The 22,554-nt window shown below is 48.1% G+C and overlaps 1 protein-coding gene across 3 annotated transcripts; it reads right to left on the reverse strand.

Moving 5' to 3' along the window:
- Window positions 1-502: 502 nt before the first annotated feature.
- Window positions 503-21,865, reverse strand: ZNF786 (zinc finger protein 786). 3 transcript variants are annotated; one of them, XM_065542723.2, is made up of 5 exons: window positions 21,676-21,835; window positions 11,106-11,232; window positions 8,529-8,652; window positions 5,155-5,307; window positions 503-2,999 (listed from the first exon to the last, which is right to left on the reverse strand). In XM_065542723.2, the coding sequence occupies exons 3-5, from the start codon at window positions 8,557-8,559 to the stop codon at window positions 952-954; spliced, it is 2,232 nt and encodes a 743-aa protein (XP_065398795.1). In that variant the 5' UTR covers window positions 8,560-8,652; window positions 11,106-11,232; window positions 21,676-21,835; the 3' UTR covers window positions 503-951. The 3 variants fall into 3 exon arrangements, with proteins under 3 accessions (XP_065398795.1, XP_005551153.3, XP_073892349.1); XM_005551096.5 differs by lacking the exon at window positions 8,529-8,652 and having other exon boundaries at window positions 21,676-21,865; XM_074036248.1 differs by lacking the exons at window positions 8,529-8,652; window positions 11,106-11,232.
- Window positions 21,866-22,554: the final 689 nt, after the last annotated feature.

Here is a 22,554-nt window from a genome sequence, read left to right on the forward strand (position 1 = left end):
TATAGAATATATCATTAAATGTTTGCCATGTTGCCCAAGCTGGTCTCAAACTCCTTGGCTCGTGATCCTCCTGCCTCGGCCTCCCAAAGTGCTGGGATTACAGGCATGAGCCACTGTGCCTGACCTAAATTTACTTTTATAACAATCACTTTTTAAAATGTCAGAACTTAGGCCGGGGACGGCGGCTCAAGCCTGTAATCCCAGCACTTTGGGAGGCCGAGACGGGCGGATCACAAGGTCAGGAGATCCAGACCATCCTGGCTAACACGGTGAAACCCTGTCTCCACTAAAAAACACAAAAAACTAGCCGGGCGAGGTGGCGGGAGCCTGTAGTCCCAGCTACTTGGGAGGCTGAGGCAGGAGAATGGCGTAAACCAGGGAGACGGAGCTTGCAGTGAGCTGAGATCTGGCCACTGCACTCCAGCCTGGGCGACAGAGCCAGACTCCGTCTCAAAAATAAATAAATAAAAATAAAAATAAAAAAATAAAATGTCAGAACTTCTTTGTAATTACACAGATATATTTTTATATAAATACAAAAAGGTAATCACATGCTATCTGGATTTCTGTGTGCACTTTTTCTTAAAAATTTTTTAGCAATCACATATAACCTCGTAGAAATTCTTTTTGTTTGCAGATGCCGTGCTTTTCATATTATTATGTCCTTGTTTTATAATGCTGTCTTTTCCAATATAGCCGAGATCACGCCACTGCACTCCAGTCTGGGTGACAGAGCAAGACTCCGTCTTGGAAAAAAAAAAGAAATATAATTGGTAATGTTTCCGAAGAGAAAATCCTTTGTGGTTCCTCATATTCCTAACTTGTATGACACTCTTGCTCAAAGAAGGACACCTGCTCCTAAAACCCATCTACCAGCAGGTCTGGCTACTGTTGCGGTGGATTCCCGGGCAATACCACTCCTGCTCAACGCTTTGGATGTCCCACTCTGCCTCAACTCCAGTCGGCCTCTATCATTGCAAACAGTTGGCTGAGCCTTTTCTTAATGTCCAGTTCATTTGGAGCAGGACAGGATTTTGTGTGTACTCTGATGTGCTCTGCAAGCTTAGACTTGTAAATGAAGCCCTTCCCACAGTCGCCACAGGCAAAGGGCCTCTCGGGCCTGTGGATGCGCTGGTGCCTCAGCATGTGTCCCCTTTCCCGGAAGTTCTTGCCACAGTCAGGGCAGTGGAAAGGCCTCTCCCCTGTGTGCAGGCCCTGATGGCTGAGCAACTGCGCCTTCAGGCGGAAACTCTTGTCACACTTGGGACACTGAAAAGGCTTCTCTCCCGTGTGCGTCCTGATGTGCTCGATGAGCTTCGAGTGTTTCACAAAGCCCTTGCCGCACTCACAGGAGAAAGGCATCTCCCCGCTGTGCAGCAGCTGGTGGGCCTTCATGTCGGCCTTCACGCGATAGCGCTTGTCACACTCCGGACACTGGAAGGGCCTCTCTCCGGTGTGCAGGCGCTGGTGGCTGAGCAGCTGCCCCTTCAGGCGGAAGCTCCTGTTGCACTCTGGGCACTGGAAGGGTCTCTCCCCGCTGTGCACGCGCAAGTGCTCCGTGAGCTTGGACTGTCTGGTGAAGCCCTTACCACACTCCCCACACGAGAACGGCCTCTCCTTGCTGTGCGTGTGCTGGTGGGCCTTCAGGATGCCCTTCAGGCGGAAGCGCTTGTCGCACTCCAGGCACTGGAAAGGCCTCTCCCCGCTGTGCACCCTCAGGTGCTCACGGAGCTTGCACTGGTGGGTGAAGCCTCTGCCACACTCGCTACAGGAGAACGGCCTCTCCCCGCCGTGCCGGAGCCGGTGGGCTCTCAGCATGCTCTCCAGGCGGAAGCTCAGCCCACACTCTGGGCACTGAAAGGGCTTCTCGTCCGTGTGCAGCCGCTGGTGCCGCAGCAGCTGTCCCCTCTGACGGAAGTTCCTGCCACACTTGGCACACCAGAAAGGCTTCTCTCCGCTGTGGACTCGAATGTGCTCCGTGAGTTTACACTGCTTGGCGAAGCCCTTGCCACATTTCCTGCAGGAGAACGGTCTCTCCCCACCGTGCGCGTGCTGGTGGACCTGCAGCAGGCGGCGCAGGCAGAAACGCTTGTTGCAATGGGGACACTGGAAGGGCTTTTCTCCAGTATGCGCCCTACAGTGGCAGGCGAGGGTGCTCGTAGGGGAGCGCTCCCCACACTCCGAGCAAGAGCAGGGCGCCGGTGCGAGGTGCTGCTGAGCCTCTGTGTCCCCCTGTTGGTGGCCGCTCTCCTCTTGCGCCAGGCGCGAGCCTGCCTTCTCTCCCGAGTGCACACTGCTGGAGGCCCCGCGGCTTTCTCTCCAAGAGGCCGGCCCCTCCCGGCTCTGCTGGCACCGGCGAGCCTGCGTGCTGTCCACCGGGAGGGAGCGCATGCCGCACGGGGTACATTGGGCAGGCTTCTCCCCCTGATGCGGGAGGCGGTGGCTGGGATGGGCCTGCTCATGTCGGAAGCACATTTCACCGTCAGCGCTCTGGAAGGGAACCTTCGCAGCGTGGGCCGCCAGATGGCTCAGCAGACACAGCTTCCTGCGGAAGCTCTTGGCGCACACGCGACACCGGAAGTGCCTCTGTACCCGAGGGCTGCTCCGCGGCATCTGCGTGTCCGCCCTCTTGTTGAATTTCTCCCAGGCCCTATGTGGTCGGTCCTTTGACTGGCCCCTCTGGTGCATTACTAAATGGTTGTTCGCCCAACAGCTTTCCCCGGAGACAGGATAAGGGTGCTGGGTGCTCTCCCAGGCAGGGACGTCCCGCAAACCAGGAAGATCCAGATTTCTGGGACTTGGGAGTTCTTTTAGGGTAGATTCACTGGGGCCGCGGGCTAGTGGCGGAGGAGTCCTGGCCTTGTGCCTCTGTGGGCTCCTGAGGGTGATGCCTCGGTCAGACCTCAAGGAAACAAAGGATCCAAAGGAACACTGGCTCTCAAGAAGATCTAATTGGAAATGGCTTTTAGTTTTTCTTGAATTCACAGCCTGCTGGCTTCCTGCAATTGAAAACAAAAATTCAGTCGGTATTCCTGTCTGCAGCACTACTAACGATTCTCACAGTCAAGTGACCCATAAGAGTGCCTTGTGGAGGCCTGGGAACTCAGTTTCTTCCACTGAGCTACCCAACCATGCAGTGTGGTCTGTCTCATGGCCCCAAGTGAGTTTGTTGAGTCTGCTGAAACTAAACTGAAGAGACGTATCTTTGGATAACATTGAAGAAAGGAAAATATAGGTTGCAAATATAGAGTGTAAGCTCTGGAATCGGACTACCTGGTTTTGAATCCTATCTGTCCACTGTGTAACCTTTGTCAAGCTAATCTCTTTTGGCTCCAGCTCCTTTGTAAAAACATGGAAACAAAAGTACATAAGATTACTGTGAGAATTAAATGAGCTAGTGTGCATGAGGAGCTTAGCATGGTGCCTGGCACAGGGCATGTACTCTGTAAGTGTTGACTGCTCTCATGACTTCAGGAACGCCAGTGTATCCCATTCTGATGTACAGACACACCTGGAGTCCCGAGCTGGAGCCCTAATACCACAGTTGTATGTGATCCTTGAGCCATCCTGTCTCGGGCAGCAAGGCTTGGGCTTATTCCTCCGTCCCTGCTCCCATTTCTGCCAATGTTTCAAGAAGGTTTCTTGGAATAATTAATAGATGGTAGAAGTTAAGTAATTTGTGGGGGAAAACCTTCACTTTCAAAAGAAGCACCTAAAAACTAAAACTATTTGACAAGATTTCTTGAAATGATGCTCCTGTTTGACTTTTTCATTCTGTATTTTAAGAATCCAGAAGTTGGCCGGGCGCGGTGGCTCAAGCCTGTAATCCCAGCACTTTGGGAGGCCGAGACGGGCGGATCACGAAGTCAGGAGATCGAGACCATCCTGGCTAACCCAGTGAAACCCCCTCGCTACTAAAAAATACAAAAACCTAGCCGGGCGGGGTGGCGGTCGCCTGTAGTCCCAGCTACTCGGGAGGCTGAGGCAGGAGAATGGCGTAAACCCAGGAGGTGGAGCTTGCAGTGAGCTGAGATCCAGCCACTGCACTCCAGCCTGGACAACAGAGCCAGACTCCGTCTCAAAAAAAAAAAAAGAAAGAAAAAAAGAATCCAGAAGTCTCTGACTCTTTCATCATGACAAGAAATGAAAGAGAAGAGCTCAGATTGAAGTATTCAAGTAGATAACAGTCTCTAGTTGGGAAGGAAGCCATATTAGTCACGAAGATCTGGATAACCATGGGCCAGGCATGGTGGCTTATACCTATAATCCCAGCACTTTGGGAGGCTGAGGTGGGAGCACTGCTTGAGGCCAGGACTGCTTGAGGCCAGAAGTTCAAGACTGCAGTGAGCTATGGTCATGCCACTGTGCTCCAGCCTGGGTGACAGAGCAAGATCCTGTGTCTTTAAAAAAAAAAAAAAATCTGGATAACCAGTTTCTGCTGAGTTCTTACTATATAAACTCTCTCTCAATATATATGTATACATATATACGTACACACATATACATGTATATACACATATATACATATACATATATACACACATGTGTGTGTGTATATATACATTTTTTTTTTGAGACTGAGACGTGCTCTGTCGCCAAGGCTGGAGTGCAGTTGTGTAATCTCAGCTCACTCACTGCAAGCTCTGCCTCCCAGGTTCAAGCAATTTTTCTGCCTCAGCCTCCTGAGTAGCGGGATAACAGGCACCTGCCAGCATGCCCGGCTAATTTTTTTGTATTTTTAGTAGAGAAAGGGTTTCACCATGTTGGCCAGGCTGGTCTGGAACTTCTGACCTCAAGTGATCCGCCTGCCTCGGCCACCCAAAGTGCTGGGATTACAGGCCTGAACCACCACGCCTGGCCTAACACTATATGTATTAACCAATTCAATCCTGTAACATGGGTACTTTCATTTTATAGATCAGGCATTAAACTACCCAAAGGTACAATAATTTGCCCAAGGTCACCAAGAAAAAGCAAGATCCAGACATAGAGACTCCAGAACCCACATTCCTAACTGTTACGCTTTACTGCCTTTATCTAGCAGATAAGAGTCATCAAACTTCAGCTCGCCCAAACAGGATGACAAGATCAGAGAAGGGAAACAAATCTGAACACGATGTCTTAAGGTCGGGGCCCTGATTTCTTAATACTCACCCCAAAACAGCTGTTCCTGAAAACCTGGATCAAAATGCAAATCACCAGAGGAGCAAATTATGTTTCCTGATTTCTGTGATTCTCTCCAGTTCCTGAAGGGCTCTCCCCCGTGTTCAATCCAGGATATCAGTTCTGGTTTTGGAAGTCCATCATCTGCACAGAGAAGTCAGACAAGGTAGTTTGGCTTCCTGAATTGAAAGCACACTAAGTTTCTAAATTTCTCAACATTCACTCCTGGGACAAAGTATGAGAACAACATGTCCAAAAAAAAACAAAACAAAAACAGGTTTACACAAAGATGAAAAAACTGCCTACACATCCTACAAATGCTTCTGTCCAGGCATGTTAGATCAGGTATGTTGTTTTAATTTTGTCATGGTCCCCACACATTTAGCAATGCTGTATTTTGTCCAAAAACAAAATGGCTAATGCTATATGTATTTTTTTTAATTAATTAATTTTTTTTTTGAGATGGGGTCTCACACCAGTTGCCAAGGCTGGAGTGCAGTGGTGCAATCATGGCTCACTGTGGCCTCAGCTTCCTGGGCTCAGGTGATTCTTCACCCTCAGTCTGGGACTACAGGCACACACCACCAGGCCAAGCTAATGTTTGCATTTTTAGTGGAGAGGGGTTTCGCCGCGCTGGTTTCAAATTCCTGTGCTCAAGTAGTCTGCCTGCCTTGGCCTCCCAAAGTGCTGGGATTATAGGCGTGAGCCACTGCGCCCAGCCTTCAATATTCTTTTTTTTTTTTTTTTTTTTTTTTTTTGAGACAGAGTCTTGCTCTGTCGCCCAGGCTGGGGTGCAGTGGCCGGATCTCAGCTCACTGCAAGCTCCGCCTCCCGGGTTTAGACCATTCTCCTGCCTCAGCCTCCCGAGTAGCTGGGACTACAGGCGCCCGCCACCTCGCCCGGCTAGTTTTTTGTATTTTTTAGTAGAGACGGGGTTTCACCGTGTTAGCCAGGATGGTCTCGATCTCCTGACCTCGTGATCCGCCGGTCTCGGCCTCCCAAAATGCTGGGATTACAGGCTTGAGCCACCGCGCCCGGCCAATATTCTTTTTTTTTTTTTAGATGGAGTCTGGCTCAGTCGCTCGGGCTGGAGTGCAGTGGCGCGATCTCGGCTCACTGCAAGCTCCACCTCCCGAGTTCACGCCATTCTCCTGTCTCAGCCTGCCGAGTAGCTGGGACTAGAAGCGTCCGCTACCACGCCCAACTAATTTTTTAGATTTTTAGTACAGACGGGGTTTCACCATGTTAGCCAGTATGGTCTGGATCTCCTGACCTCGTGATCCGCTTACCTCGGCCTCCCAAAGTGCTGGGATTACAGGCGTGAGCCACCGTGCCCGGCCTCAATATTCTTAATAGTGATTTAATAAAAGCCAAATCATAGAGTCCAATTTTAAAGCAAGTTGGTTACGGCAAAAACGTGGTCAAAAGGCGTTAAAATAATGCTTTAAGCTATTATTACCATTATTTTAGATACGGTCTCACTCTGTCTCAGGCTGGAGTGCAGTGGCCATGACCACAGCTTACTGCAGCCTCAACCTCCTGGGCTCCAGTGATCTGCCCACCTCAGCCTCCTGAGTAGCTGGGACTACAGGCAAGAGCTACCACACTGGCTATTTTATTATTATTATTATTGTTAGTTTTTAAAATGCAGTCTCACTATGTTACCCAGGCTAACCTCAAACTCTTGGGCTCAAGTAGCCCTACCCGACCCTGGCATCTCAAAGTGCTGCAAGTATAGGCATGAGCCACCGCATCTGGCCAGTGGTTTAACTTATTAAAAATATTTCTGGCACATGGAGAAGGAGAAAAATATACAAAAACCTGGATGCCATCTAATTTTGTCAAATCCTAGCATGCTGACACACTTCAGGTTTTTTGTTTTTTTGTTTCTGATAGGGTCTCGCTATGTCTCCCAGGCTGAAGTGCAGTGGTGCAGTCACAGCCCACTGCAGCCTTAACCTCCTGGGCTCAAGCAATCCTCCCCCCTCAGCCTCCTGATAGATAGGACTACAGGCGAGAGCCACTGTGCTCAGCTAATTTTTAAATTTTTTGTAGAGACAGGGTCTCCCTAGGTTGTCCAGGCTGATCTCAAACTCCTAAGCCCAAGATATCCTCCTACCTTGGCCTCCCAAAGTGCTGGGATTGTAGGGATGAGCCACCATGCCCAGTTTACTTCAGGTTTTTTAAAGATATGAGACATTATACAGTTTAAGCCCCTGTATATCCCTCTCCAGAGGGAAGCACTACTCTGGATCTGAATCTGGTATATATTATTCCTATGTATGTTCTTATTTTAAAATATATATGTATAAATAAAATATTGCTGGGTTTTTGTTTTGTTGTGTTTTTTTGACAAAGTTTCGCTCTTGTTGCCCAACCTGGAGTGCAATGGTGCGATCTCAGCTCATCGCAATCTCTGCCTCCTGGGTTCAAGTGATTCTCCTGCCTGTCTCCTGAGTAGCTGGGATTACAGGCATGCGCCACCACGCCTGGCTAATTTTTGTATTTTTAGTAGAGATGGGGTTTCTCCATGTTGGTGAGGCTGGTCTCGAACTCCTGACCTCAGGTGATCCAGCTGCCTCAGCCTCCCAAAGTGCTGGGATTACAAGCATAAGCCACCGTGCCCAGCCTATATTGCTGGTTTTAAACTTTACACAGACCAGGCCGGACATGGTGGCTCATGCCTGTAATCCCAGCACTTTGGGAGGCCGAGGCAGGAGGAAGATGAGGTCAGGAGTTCGAGACCAGCCTGGCCAATATGGTGAAACCTTGTCTAATACAAAAGTTAGCCCGGCGTGTTGGTGCGTGCCTGTAGTCCCAGCTACTTGGGAGGCTGAGGCAGGAGACTCGCTAAACCTGGGAGGTGGAGGTTGCGGTGAGCCGAGATTGCGCCATTGCATTCCAGCCTGGGCAACAAAGCGAGACTCCATATTGAAAAAAAAAAAGAAAACTTTACATAGACCATACCACATCGTACTGCAACTTGCTCTTCTCTCCTCAAATTGTATTTTTAAAATTTCTCCATTTTGGAACACTTGGCTTCATTTGTTTGATAGTCTTTGATTATATGAATATATCACAGTCTGTCTTTTTCTTCTGCTCCCTGGCATGCCTCTATGAATACACACATAAGCACTGACAGTTCTTGAAGTGAATTGCTGTATCATAGGATAAGTATGTCTTCAACTTTACTGTATGTTACCAAATTGCTCTCCAAAGTGGCTGTGCTGACTGACAATCTCAAGAGAGTAGGAATGTTCACTTTGCTTCACATCTTGACAACACACGATGCTATCAGATGTTTTACTATCTCTGACATAGTACCACATAATAAGTCTTGCTATCTGATTAAGACGATCAGTCACCTTCCATCTTGTTCCATAAGACTGTCTTCATTATTCTTGTCTTGGTTCTCCCATGTTCTTTAGGATCAGCTTATCAAATTCCACAGAAAGCACTATTGGGATTCTGACTGGACTTGCTTTGAATCTACAGATTGATTTGGGGAGAGAATTGACAAAAGGCAGAAAGATCCATGTGACTGACTATTAGATTAAAAAATGGGTGTTCTCCTAGCCGGCCACAGTGGCTCACAACTGTAATCCCAGAACTTGGGGAGGCCAAGGCAGGTGGATCACTTGACCTCAGGAATTCGAGACCAGCCTGGGCAACATGATGATGATGATGATGGATAATCACAAGGATATGATGAAAGCATGAGAAACAGTCGTGGCCCAACAATGAAACAAATTAAAATGTAGCATAATTTTTTTTTTTTTTTTTTTTGAGATGGAATCTCACTGTTGCCCAGGTTGGAGTGCAGTGGCGCGATCTCGGCTCACTGTAGCTCCACCTCCTGGGTTCAAGCAATTCTCCTCCCTCAGCCTCCCAAGTAGCTGGGATTACAGGCATGCACAACCATGCCCAGCTATTTTTTGTATTTCATTTTTTTTGAGACGGAGTCTCGCTGTGTCACCCAGGCTGGAGTGCAGTGGCGCTATCTCGGCTCACTGCAAGCTCCGCCTCCCAGGTTCACGCCATTCTCCTGCCTCAGCCTCCCAAGTAGCTGGGACTACAGGCGCCTGCCGCCACGCCTGGCTAATTTTTTGCATTTTTAGTAGAGACAGGGTTTCATCATGTTAGCCAGGCTGGTGTCAAACTCCTGACCTCAAGTGATCCACCCACCTCAGTCTTCCAAAGTGCTGGGATTACAGGTGTGAGCCACCACACCCGGCCAAAATGTAGCATAATTTTGAACAACTGATAAGAATGAAAAAAAGAGAATCCATTTGATCTTAATGCTTGGAACATTCTTATTAGGCTGGCACAGGGTTAATGGCATAGAATTATATTTTTGTCACCATAGATTCATTTACTGTAACTGATTCTTGAGTAATAATGAAAATAATGTAATGTTTTCAGTTATATGTTTTAGAAACAATCCATACATACAGCCTGCAAAAGTTCACTATGGTAACAGAACAGAATATAAATACTAGACGCTTCACAGTATAAAGGGAGTGGTATGGCTGTCATCAACTGGCAGAAGAGATGAAGGGAAGTAATAGAGAACTAATTATCTTATCTTTATATAATGAAGGAGTCAAGAGATGAAACTGATGGAATACAATCTAGAATCTTAAACATATTATTTTAAATTATAAAGCTGACCAACAGAGGCTCAAAAACTGGGGAGAAGATAGAAGAGGGATTGTATAAGTGAACTAACACCTAATTTTTCATAGTAATTAATGAATGCTGTCTAAACTCGATAAATCGAGTGTTACTGTACGCATAGATTGGAGGAAGCCACTTTAAAAACTAAAACAAAAATGATTAAAAGTGGTTGCCTTCACGTGGTTAACTGAATGTGGAGATAAGAATGAAACAGGGACCAGGTGTGGTGACATTTTTTTTTGGGGGGGACGGAGTCTCACTCTTTGCCAGGCTGGAGTGCAGTGGCACAATCTCGGCTCACTGCAACCCCCGCCTCCCGGGTTCAAGTGATTCTCCTGCCTCAGCCTCTTAAGTAGCTGGGACTACAGGCACCCACCACTACGCCCAGCTAATTTTTGTATTTCTGGTAGAGACAGGGTTTCACTGTGTTGGCCAGGATGGTCTTGATCTCTTGACCTCGTGATCCACCCGCCTCGGCCTCCCAAAGTCCTGGGATTACAGGCATGAGCCACCACACCCAGCAGAGACAGCTACTCTTAAAACACTTCAGGCCCGGCGCTGTGGTTCACCCTTGTAATCCCAGCACTTTGGGAAGCCAAGGTGGGCAGATCGTGAGGTCAGGAGGTTAAGACCATCCTGGCCAACATGGTGAAACCCCGTCTCTACTAAAAATACAAAGATTAGCCAGGCGTGGCAGCACGCACCTGTAGTCCCAGTTACTCAGGAGGCTGAGGCAGGAGAATTGCTTGAACCCAGAAGGCAGAGGTTGCAGTCAGCCAAGATTGCATCATTGCACTCCAGCCTGGGTGACAGAGTGAGACTACATCTCAAAAAAACAAACACTTCATTGTATACCCTTCAAAAATAGCTTTTCTGAAGTATTCAGACCCCACTGTAAAAGTTGTGAGGTAGGGATATCTTAGGTTAAAGATATACAGAACACTTCATAAATGTGCGCTAGGTATGCTCCTATTTGGACAATCATGGCATCCTGACAGTAAGTCATGACTAAAGGCCCCTCATAAATAATATTTAGTCACCCGGACCATCTTACATTGCTCAAATATTCTCATGCAACAATGTCTACCCTTGAGTAAGGATTAACAATGTTGACCAAAGTATTAACAATAGATTGCAGGGTAAAAATACCTTTCTGAGTTAATTTCTGAGAAATCTTGCTACCTGAGAAACAGGAGCATCAGGTGACTGTGACCCCTTACACTGTCCAGTTCCATGACCTACCCACAAAGGTGAACAGGTCTTACCTAGAGAGACGAGAGTCTCATAATTGCTTCTCATCACATGCTTGTAAAGCTCCTTCTGCCATGCCTCTAGATCCTGCCATTCTTGCTCCGAGAAATAAATGGCAACATCCTCAAAAGTCAGAGGTAGCTGAAATTGTAGACATAAGACACATGCATTCATGATTGCTTCAAAATAACTCCAGCTCCTTCTCCTTGTTAATTTAAAAGACTTTTGCAGTGGACACGTTTCTGGTTGTTCAGCAACTTCTTCCTGGAGAACTACTCCTTCCCCTACTCCAATTACATCGTTCTGCTGTTAACCACTACATCCCCCGCTCCACATTTCATTATGCTTGTTCAAAGTATATATACATATGTAGAGTATGGAATTATTTTCTTTACAAAATGGGAACAAATCACTTTGTAACTTCATTCACTTAATATGTCACAGAGCTCTTTCCAGGTCAATAATATACATTGAGGCAAACTCATGTTTTTGGTAAACTCGCACTTACATTTCATGAGTAGATATACCCCACTGATGGGACATATATTGTTTCCATTTCCCTTATAAATTACAGTATTCAGCTGGGCACGGTGGGTCATGCCTGTAATCCCAGCACTTTGGGAGGCCGAGGCAGGCAGATCACGAGGTCAGGAGTTCGAGATCAGCCTGACCAACATGGTGAAACCCCGTCTCTACTAAGAATACAAAAATTAGCCAGGTGTGGTGGCGTGCGCCTGTAATCCCACCTACTCGGGAGGCTGAGGCAGGATAATTGCTTGAACCTGGGAGGCAGAGGTTGCAGTGAGCAGAGATCACGCCACTGCACTCCAGCCTGGGTGACAGAGCGAGACTCAGTCTCAAAAAAAAAAAAAAAAAAATTACAGTATTCTCATATGCTTCCTATGTATTAGTGCTTTTACTTCTGCAGGATAAAATCTAAAAAGGAGAACTATTAAATCAAAGAGGATACACATCTTCAGTTTTAATAGATAACATCAGATTGCCTTGCAAAAAGAATCCAGCACATTTACCCTTGCTATTAACATGAGACTTCTTGGTTCTTTACACCTTTGCCAGCACAAGATGTTCTCAAACCTTATTTTTTGCCAATGTGGGGTGGCAAATTGTATTTCAGTATTTTAATTTACATTAATTTGTAAGGCTGGAAGTCCTAGCCAGAGCAGTCAGGCAAGAGAAAGAAATCAAGGGCATCCAAATTGGAAAGCTATCTCTGTTTGCCAATGATATGATCCTCTACCTAGAAAACCCTAGACTCCTCCAAAAGACCCCTAGATTTGACAAATGAATTCAGCAAAGTCTCAGGTAACAAAATTAATGTATATAAATCAGTAGCACTGCTATACACCAACAGCGACCAAGCTGAGAAATCAAGAACTCAGTACCTTTTACAATGGCTGAAAAAAACAATAAAATGCCTAGGCATACACTTGATATGGTTTGGCTGTGTCCCCACCCAAATCTGTTGAATTGTAATCCCCAGGGTTGGAGGAGGGGCCTGGTGGGAAGTGACCTTATCATGGGGGCGGACTTCCCTTGCTGTTCTCATGATAGTGAGTTTTCACCAGATCTGGTTGTTTAAAAGTGTGTAGCACTTCCCCCTTCGCTGCCTCTCTCCTGTTCCAGCCATGAGAAGACCGTATGATTGTAAGTCTTCTGAGGCCTCCCCAGAAGCAGAAGACTAAGAGTTACCAGCAATTGGTTTTGAATTTTATTGCTTTTCTAAAAACTGCATTAGAAAAAATGCAATGTATGCAAATGTTTAGTATTGTTTAATATTTGTGTTTATTATGGTTGACGGGATAAATGGATACTTCCTGAGGCTCACAACTAGGAGTACGTAAATTATATATTTGTTAGTTTAAAACACTCTAATTACATAAGCATACATTCCACCTTTTATTGAACTACCATTGTTATTGCCATATATCCTTATTTTCTATGGGTATTAAAGTGTATCTTGTTTCAACTTTATTATTTTTTTTTATTTTTTGAGACGGCATCTCTCTTTGTTGCCAGGCTGGAGTGCAGTGGCGTGATCTTAGCTCATTGCATCCTCCACTTCCCAGATTCAAGCAATTCTCCTGCCTCAGCTTCCTGCGTAGCTGGGACTACGTGTGCACCACCACACCTGGCTAATTTTTTTGCATTTTTAGTAGAGACGGGGTTTCACCATGTTGGTCAGGCTGGTCTCCAACTCCTGACCTCAAGTGATCCACCGACCCTGGCCTCCCAAAGTGCTGGGATTACAGGCATGAGCCACCGTGCTCAGCCTATTCATCTTTTATTTTTATTTATTTTGAGATGGACTCTCACTGTGTTGCCTAGGCTGGAGTGCAGTGGTACGATCTCAGCTCACTGCAACCTCCACCACCCTGGTTCAAGCGATTCCCCTGCCTCAGCCTCCGGAGTAGCTGCGATTACAGGCACATGCCACCACACCGGGCTAATTTTTTTGTATTTTTAGTAGAGACGGGGTTTCACCATGTTGGCCAGGCTGGTCTCGAGCTCCTACCTCAGGCAATCTGCCCACCTCAGACTACCAAAGCACTGGGATTACAGGCGTCAGCCACAACGCCCAGCCAGTCTAGTCATATATATATTTTTTTTGAGACGGAGTTTTGCTGTTTTGCCCAGGCTGCAGTGAAGTGGCACGATCTCAGCTCACTGCAACCTCTGCTCCCCGGGGTTCACGCGGCTCTCCTGCCTCAGCCTCCTGAGTAGCTGGGATTATAGGTGCCAGCCACCAAGCCCAGCTAATTTTTTCATCTTTAGTAGAGACGGGGTTTCGCCACATTAGCCAGGCTGGTCTCGAAATTCTGACCTCAGGTGATCCACCCACCTTGGCCTCCCAGTGCTAGGATTTACAGGCATGATCCACTGCGCCTGGCCAAAGTTTTTTTTGTTTTGTTTTGTTTTTTTTAAATTTTAGTTTCAGGCCTATATGTGCAGGTTTGCTATATAGGTAAATTGCGTGTTGTGAGGGTTTGGTGTGCAGACTGTTTCATCACTCAGGTAATAAGCATAATACCCGGTAAGTAATTTTTCAGTCCTCATTCTCCTCCCACCCTCCACCTTCAAGTAGGCCCCAGTGTCTGTTATTCCCTGCTTTGTATCCATATATACTCAGTGTTCAGCTCACCCTTATAAGCGAGAACGGCACTTTGTTTTCTACTCCTGTGTTATCTCACTTAAGATAATGGCCTCCAGCTCCATCTATCTTTCTGCAAAAGATATGATTTTCTCTTATGGCTGCATAGTATTCCATGGTGCATATGTACATTTTCTTTATCCAGTCTGCCATTGATGGGCATTTAGGTTGATTCCACATCTTTGCTATTGTGAATAGTGCTGCAACGAACATATGCAAACATGTGTCTTTATGCAAAACAATTTATATTCCTTTGGGTATATATTCAATAATGGGATTGCAGGGTCAAATGGTAATTTTGGCTGGGCGCGGTGGCTCACGCCTGTAATACCAGCACTTTGGGAAGCCGTGGTGGGCAGATCACCTGAGGTCAGGAGTTCGAGACCAGCCTGGCCAACATGGAGAAACCCTGTCTCTACTAAAAGTACAAAAAATTAGCTGGGTGTGGTGGCACGTGCTTGTAATCCCAGCTACTCAGGAGGCTAAAGCAGGAGAATCGCTTGAACCCCGGAGGCAGAGGTTGCAGTGAGCCGAGATGGCACCAGCCTGGGCAACAGAGCAAAAGTCCATCTCAAAAAAAAACAAAAAAAGGTAATTCTGCTTTCAGTTCTTTGAGAAATCACCAAACTGCTTTCCACAATGGCTGAACTAATTTACATTACCATCAGCAGTGTATAAGTGTTCTCTTTTCTCTGTAACTTTATTTTTTTTACTTTTTTTTTTTTTTTTGAGACGGAGTCTCGCTCTGTCACCCAGGGTGGAGTGCAGTGGCCGGATCTCAGCTCACTGCAAGCTCCTCCTCCTGGGTTCACGCCATTCTCCTGCCTCAGCCTCCCAAGTAGCTGGGACTACAGGCGCCCGCCACCTCACCCGGCTAGTTTTTTTTGTATTTTTTTTTAGGAGAGACGGGGTTTCACTGTGTTAGCCAGGATGGTCTCGATCTCCTGACCTCGTGATCCGCCCATCTCGGCCTCCCAAAGTGCTGGGATTACAGGCTTGAGCCACCGCGCCCGGCTTTTTTTTACTTTTTAATAGCTACTCTGATACAGTTTTTTTTTTTTTTTTGGTTGTTTTTTGAGACGGAGTCTTGCTCTGTTGCCCAGGCTGGAGTGCAGTGGCACGATCTCGGCTCACCGCAACCTCCGCCTCCCGGGTTCACACCATTCTCCTGTCTCAGGCTCCCAAGTAGCTGGGACTACAGGCGCCACCACCACGCCGGGCTAGTTTTTTGTATTTTTAGTAGAGACAGGGTTTCACTGTGTTAGCCAGGATGGTCTCGATCTCCTGACCTCGTGATCCACCCGCCGCGGCCTCCCAAAGTGCTGGGATTACAGGTATGAGCCAACGTGCCCGGCCCTGATACAGTTTTGATTTGCATTTCTCAAATGATTAGTGATGCTGAGCATTTTTTCATGAGCTTGTTGGCCATGTGTATGTCTTCTTTTGAGAAGTGTCTGTTCATGTCCTTTGCCCATTTTTTAATGCAGTTGTTTTTTGCTTGTAAATTTAAGTTCCCCGTAGATTCTGGATATTAGGCCTTTATCAGCTGCATAGTTTGCAAATATCCCATTCTGTAGAGTGTCTGTTTACTCTGCTGATAGCTTCTTTTGCTGTGTAGAAGCTCTTTAGTTTAATTAGGTCCCATTTGTCAATTTTTGTTTTTGTTGCAGTTGCTTTTGGAGTCTTCATCACAAAATCTTTGCCAGGGCCTATGTCCAGAATGCTATTTCCTAGGTTATCTTCCAGGGTTTTTATAGTTTTAGGTTTTACATTTAAGTCTTTAATCCACATTGAGTTGAGTGTAAGGTGTAAGGAAGGGGTGCAGTGTCAGTCTTTTGCATATGGCTAACCAGTTATCCCAGCACCATTTATTAAATAGCGAGTCTTTTTCCCACTGCTTGTTTTTGTTGACTTTGTAGAAGATGAGACGATCGTAGGTGTGAGATGATCGTAGGTGTGTGGCATTATTTCTGGGCTCTCTATTCTGTTCCATTGGTCTATATGTCTGTTTTCTTACCAGTATCATGCTGTTTTGGTTACTGTAGCCTTGTATAGTTTGAAGTCAGGTAGTGTGGTGATGTCTCCAGCTTTGTTCATTTTGCCTAGGACTCCCTTGGCTGTCTGGGCTCTTTTTTGGTTACATATGAATTTTAAAATAGTTTTTTCAGCCAGACACTGGCTCATACCTGTAATCCCAATAATTTGGGAGGCCAAGGTGAATGAATTGCTTGAGCCCAGGAATTTGAGAACAGTCTGGGCCACATAGCTAAACCCCGTCTCTACCAAAACAGTAACAAAATCCACAAAAACTAGCAGGGCATGGCACATGCCTGTAGTCCTAGCTACCTGAGAGGCTGAGGTGGGAGAACTGCTTGAGTCCGGGGTTTCTATATTGGCCAGGCTGGTCTTGAACTCCTGACCTCATGATTTGCCCGTCTTGGCCTCCCGAAGCGGGATTACAGGCGTGAGCCACCACTCCCAGCAACGTAGTTTTTTTTCTAATTGTCATTAGTAGTTAGATAGGAATAGCAATGAATCTGGAAACTGCTTTGGGTAGTATGGTCATTTTAACAATATTGATTCTTCCTATCCATGAGCATTAAATGTTTTTCCCTCTGTGTTATCTCTGATCTCTTTGAGTAGTATTTTGTCATTCTTGTTGTAAAGATCTTTCACCTCCTTGGTTAGCTGTATTCCTAGGCATTTTTGACTAGATGTGAATGGGACTGTATTCTTGATTTGGCTTTTAGCTTGGATGTTGTTGGTGTATAGGAATGCTACTGATTTTTGTACACAGATGTTTGTATTCTCAGACTCTGCTGAAGTTGTTTATCAGATCAAGGAGCATTTGGGCACGCTATGGGGTTTTCTACTTATAGAATCATACAGTCTGCAAACAGGGATAGCCTGACTTCTTCTATTTCTGTTTTGGTGACTTTTATTTCTTTCTCTTGCTGGACTGCTCTGGGTAGGACCTCCCAACTTTTTGTTATATTCATTATGAAATTTAGAGTTGGCCGGGCGCGGTGGCTCACGCCTGTAATCCCAGCACTTTGGGAGGCCGAGACGGGCGGATCACAAGGTCAGGAGATCCAGACCATCCTGGCTGACATGGTGAAACCCCGTCTCTACTAAAAGTACAAAAAAACCAGCCGGGCGAGGTGGCGGGCGCCTGTAGTCCCAGCTACTTGGGAGGCTGAGGCAGGAGAATGGCGTGAACCCAGGAGGCGGAGCTTGTAGTGAGCCGAGTTGACGCCACTGCACTCCAGCCTGGGCGACAGACTCCGTCTCAAAAAAAAAAAAGAAATTTAGAGTTGAGTTTTAAAAATTCTAATGACTCCTTTAAATTTGTCTTAGTCTGTTTAGTATTGCTGTAAAGGAACACCAAGGTGGGGTAATTTTTTTTTTTTTTTTTGAGACAGAGTCTCACTCTGTTGCCCAGGCTGGAGTGCAGTGGCGCAATCTCGGTTCACTGCAAGCTCCACCTCCCAGATTCACGCCATTCTCCTGCCTCAGCCTCCAGAGTAGCTGGGACTACAGGCGCCCGCCACCTCGCCCGGCTAATTTTTTGTATTTTTAGTAGAGATGGGGTTTCACCTTGTTAGCCAGGATGGTCTTCATCTGCTGACCTCGTGATCCACCTGCCTCAGCCTCCCAAAGTGCTGGGATTACAGGTGTGAGCCACCGCGCCCGGCCAGGTGGGGTAATTTTTAAAGACAAGAGGTTTATTTGGTTCACAGTTCTGCAGGCTGTATAAGAAGCCCAGCACCAGCATCTGCTTCTGGTGAAGGCCTCAGACAGCTTATGTTCATAGTGGAAGGTGAAGGGGGCTGGGCACCGTGGTTCACACCTGTAATCCCAGCACTTTGGGAGGCCAAGGTAGGGCAGACCACCTGAGGTCAGAAGTTCAAGACCAGCTTTGCCAATATGGTTAAACCCTGTCTCTACCAAAAATACAAAAATTAGCTGGGCGTGGTGGCAGGGGCCTGTAATCCCGGCTACTTGGGAGGCTGAGGCAGGAGAATTGCTTGAACCCAGGAGGCAGAGGTTGCAGTGAGCCGACATCATACCATTGCACTCCAGCGTGGGTGACAGACCCAGACTCCATCTCACACAAAAAAAAGGTGAGCTGGCATGTGCAGAGATCACATGGCAAGGGCAAGAAGAAGCAAGACAGAAAGGGGGATGTGTTGGGCTCTTTTTAACCAGCTCCCTCAGGAACTAATAGAGGACAGCACCAAGACAATTCATGAGGGATCCACCCCCCATGACCTAAACACCTCCCATTAGAGCCCACTTCCAACACTGCAGATCCAATTTTTTTTTTTTTTTTCGAGATGCAGTCTTGCTCCATCACCCAGGCTGAAGTACAGTGGCGCAATCTCAGCTCACTGCAACCTCCACCTCCCAGGTCCAAGCAATTCTGTCTTGGCCTCCCGAGTAGATGGCGCCTGCTACCATGCTCGGCTAATTTTTGTATTTTTAGTAGAGACGGGGTTTCACCTTGTTGGTCAGGCTGATTTTGAACTCCTGACCTCAGGTGATCCACCTGTCTCAGCCTCCCAAAGTGCTGGGATTACAGGCGTGAGCCACTGTGCCCAGCTGCAAGTCCAATTTTGACATGAGGTTTAGGGACAAATATCCAAACTGCAGATGTAGCAACATTTAAATCAGAAATTCATTATTTTAAGTTTAAGGAAATATAGTCATTTCTGCTATAATGCTTGTTTTGAAACGTGAATTTATTCCAACATGATTGATATATGAGGAGACAATATATTACAAAATATTTGTAATATATATTTGCACATAAGCATTGCTTATTCTGTCTATAAGAAACACTAGATTAGTGGTTCTCAATCAGAACAATTTTGTCCCCTGGAGACATTTTTTATTGTTATAATATGGGGAAGCGGGGCGGCCTACTGGCATCTAGTGCGCAGCAGCCAAGAATAGTGATAAACAACCTACGATGTGCAGGACAGCCCGCAAAACAGAAAATTATCCAGCACAGGATGTTAGTAGAGGCAAGGGTGAGAAACTGTACTATGTGAACAAATAGAACTAAGCTGCATAGACATACACAAAATGCACACGTGCAACACACTTCAAACATCAGATTACCCTGTGTTATAACCCCTACCTATTCACCTCTGGGGTCACAACTTTCTTTTTTTTTTTTTTTTTTTGAGACGGAGTCTCGCTCTGTCGCCCAGGCTGAAGTGCAGTGGCCGGATCTCAGCTCACTGCAAGCTCCGCCTCCCGGGTTCACGCCATTCTCCTGCCTCAGCCTCCCGAGTAGCTGGGACTACAGGCGCCCGCCACTTCGCCCGGCTAGTTTTTTGTATTTTTTAGTAGAGATGGGGTTTCACCGTGTTAGCCAGGATGGTCTCGATCTCCTGACCTCGTGATTCGCCCGTCTCGGCCTCCCAAAGTGCTGGGATTACAGGCTTGAGCCACCGTGCCCGGCCAACAACTTTCCATCTCATTTCAGATAACCTTCCTTTCACCACTTCACAATAGCTCACAAACTGCAATCCTTGCTATGTCTACTTCCACTATCACATTTCAGGTAGTTCTTTTAGGGTTTTTTTTTTTTTTTTTTTTTTTTTTCCTGAAACAAGGTCTCACTCTGTTGCCCAGGCCAGAGTGCAGTGGTGCCAACACAGCTTACCATAGCTTTGATCTCCTGGGTTCAAGTGATTCTCTTGCCTTAGCCTCCCGAGTAGCTGGGACCACGGGGATATGCCACCACACCTGGCTAATTTTTTTTAGAGAGGGGTCTCACCATGTCGCCCAGGCTTTTTTTTGTCTTTCTTGCTTTTGCGACCGAGTCTCGCTCTGTCACCCAGGCTGGAGTGCAGTGGCGCCATCTCTGCCCACTGCAAGCTCTGCCTCCCGGGTTGAAGCAATTCTCTCACCTCAGCCTCCTGAGGAGCTGGGATTACAGGCGCCTGCCACCACACTCAGCTAATTTTTGTATTTTTTAGTAAAGACGGGTTTTCGCCGAATTGGCCAGGCTGGTCTTGAACTCCTGACCTCAAGTGATCTGCCCACCTTGGCCTCTCAAAGTGCTGGGATTACAGGCGTGAGCCACCGTGCCTGGCCTGAATGTCGCAAGTTTTAAAATCCATTCTTTTATTCATTAATCATTTTCTTTATTTTTTTTTTTTGAGACGGAGTCTTGCTCTGTCGCCCAGGCTGGAGTGCAGTGGCGCAATCTCGGCTCACTGCAAGCTCCGCCTCCTGGGTTCACGCCATTCTCCTGCCTCAGCCTCCCGAGCAGCTGGGACTACAGGCGCCCGCCACTGCGCCCGGCTAATTTTTTCTATTTTTAGTAGAGACGGGGTTTCACCATGGTCTCGATCTCCTGACCTTGTGATCCGCCCGCCTCGGCCTCCCAAAGTGCTGGGATTACAGGCGTGAGCCACCGCGCCCGGCCTTATTCATTAATCATTTTCTTTTCAGGTCTGTGATTTGGCTATTTATATCCTTTCCCCAAATATATAGATAGGTATGTATTTTTGAAGACAGAGTTTCGCTCTTGCTGCCCAGGCTGGAGTGCAATGGCACAATCTCGGCTCACTGCAACCTCCGTCTCCCGGGTTCAAACAATTCTCCTGCCTGAGCCTCCCGAGTAGCTGGGGTTACAGGCACCCGCCATCATGCCCAGCTAGTTTTTTTTATTTTTAGTAGAGATGGGCTTTCACCATGTTGGCCAGGCTGGTCTCGAACTCCTGATCTTAGGTGATCCACCTGCCTCGGCCTCCCAAAGTGGTGGGATTACAGGCGTGAGCCACAGCGCCCGGTCTAATTCATTTAACAATCAGCAAAAATCCTCAACAGAAAAGTTTACAAGATAAAATACCCTCTAAACCTCGATTTTAGGAAACCACTAACTTCATCTTTTGTATCCTCTACTCCTCCCAACGTATCATCTTATACTCAACACAAACCACGCTAGAATATAAATTCTGACACTGAAGCCCCCGCCAAACACCATTTCAACCATTCGGAATCTTAAATCTTTTGGAACAGTTGTTCTGATTTCTGTGACTATGGTGTGAAACTGGTTGACCTGTAACATCCACCTCTGGCCCCAAACCTTTCTATCCTTTCCGCCGTCCGCTCCCCGCCCGCCAGGCATCCTCGCCCAGGCTCCGCCCCGCTCCTAGGTCGGTCTCGGTCCACGCCTGGCTTTGTCCAGGTGTTTAGCTACGGACAAGCCGCAGGAGCAGAGGCCATCGGCTCACCGGAGGGCCCTGAATCTACACCCCCAGCCGAAGCGGCCTGCAGACTCCGTCCAACCCGTGCACCGCGGGCACCCACGGCGACCCTAGGACGCGGGGTAGCCCGGAACCCAAGGACCCACCACGACCCCAAAACCGGGCGTCCATGCAGGCCAGCCTGCTTACCCGAGGCGGCTCCGCCATGGCCCCTGCCGTCCCGCCCCGCCCTGGCAACGCCGACCGTCTCCTACGGCTCCGCGGGAACCGGCCCTGCAGCGCACGGACTCCCCTCCGCTCCGCCCCAACCCGACTCCCAGGCATAACTCGGGTGGCAGCCAAACGCAGCGCCGGTCGGGCGCAGTGCATGCTGGGATCCGGCGCCTGGCCGCGGCTGACGCTCCGCCCCACAGCGCCCCCTGCGGGCGTGAGAAGCGGCGCCGCCCGAGGGTCGGTCCTCAGAGGAGGGACCCAGGGGCCTGGGCGCCCTCAGTGCAGGCCGCAGCACGCCGGTCTTTGAGGGATCCTGGGACTCCCGGGATCTGGGGAGGGAGGCAGTCAGAGACAAGCTGAGGAGCTGACCGGAGTGGAAACGGAGGGACAGGTGGACATGGAGAGATCAGGCACAGGGACAGGGAGACGCGCTCCACAGAAACCCAGACTGAGAGGCAGCGAGAGGGGAGTGTCCGGTGCGGTTCCTCCCAAAGCCGTCCCCGAGTCAGGCTTTGTCTGTGAGGGGGTCCCGGGAATCCAGCGAGGCCGGAAAGTGGGTGGGGGACGCGCGGTGGCCCGGGGCGTCCATCCCGTCGGGGACGCGGAGGCCGTCGGGGCCCCGTGCTTGTCCCGTGGGGGACGCAGAGGGAGGTCCGCCCACCAGGTCCGGTCCCCGTGGGTCTACAGCCCTTCTGGGCTCCCCGGACGGCCACGCTACTGCCTTGGCAGAGAACGGCCTTGGGCAGAGACCCCGTGCGGAAGCCACCCCGGCCTCAGGGCGGCCTGCAGGGACTCAGGGTGGTCCAAGGATGCGGCCGGGCACTCCAGGCCGGGCGGGAGACAGAGACAGAGCGG

Source organism: Macaca fascicularis, chromosome 3 (genome assembly GCF_037993035.2).
Source record: "Macaca fascicularis isolate 582-1 chromosome 3, T2T-MFA8v1.1".
In the NCBI taxonomy this organism is placed as follows: Eukaryota; Metazoa; Chordata; class Mammalia; order Primates; family Cercopithecidae; genus Macaca; species Macaca fascicularis.

Excerpts from the sequence above, each read along its gene's own strand:
- ZNF786 (XM_005551096.5), bottom strand. The coding sequence starts at position 21,855 with ATGCACTGCGCCCGACCGGCGCTGCGTTTGGCTGCCACCCGAGTTATG. Across the intron at positions 11,233-21,675 it reads CCATGGCGGAGCCGCCTCGG|CTACCTCTGACTTTTGAGGA; the intron begins GTAAGCAGGCTG and ends CTACAATTTCAG. Across the intron at positions 5,308-11,105 it reads TGAGACTCTCGTCTCTCTAG|ATGATGGACTTCCAAAACCA; the intron begins GTAAGACCTGTT and ends TTCTCTGTGCAG.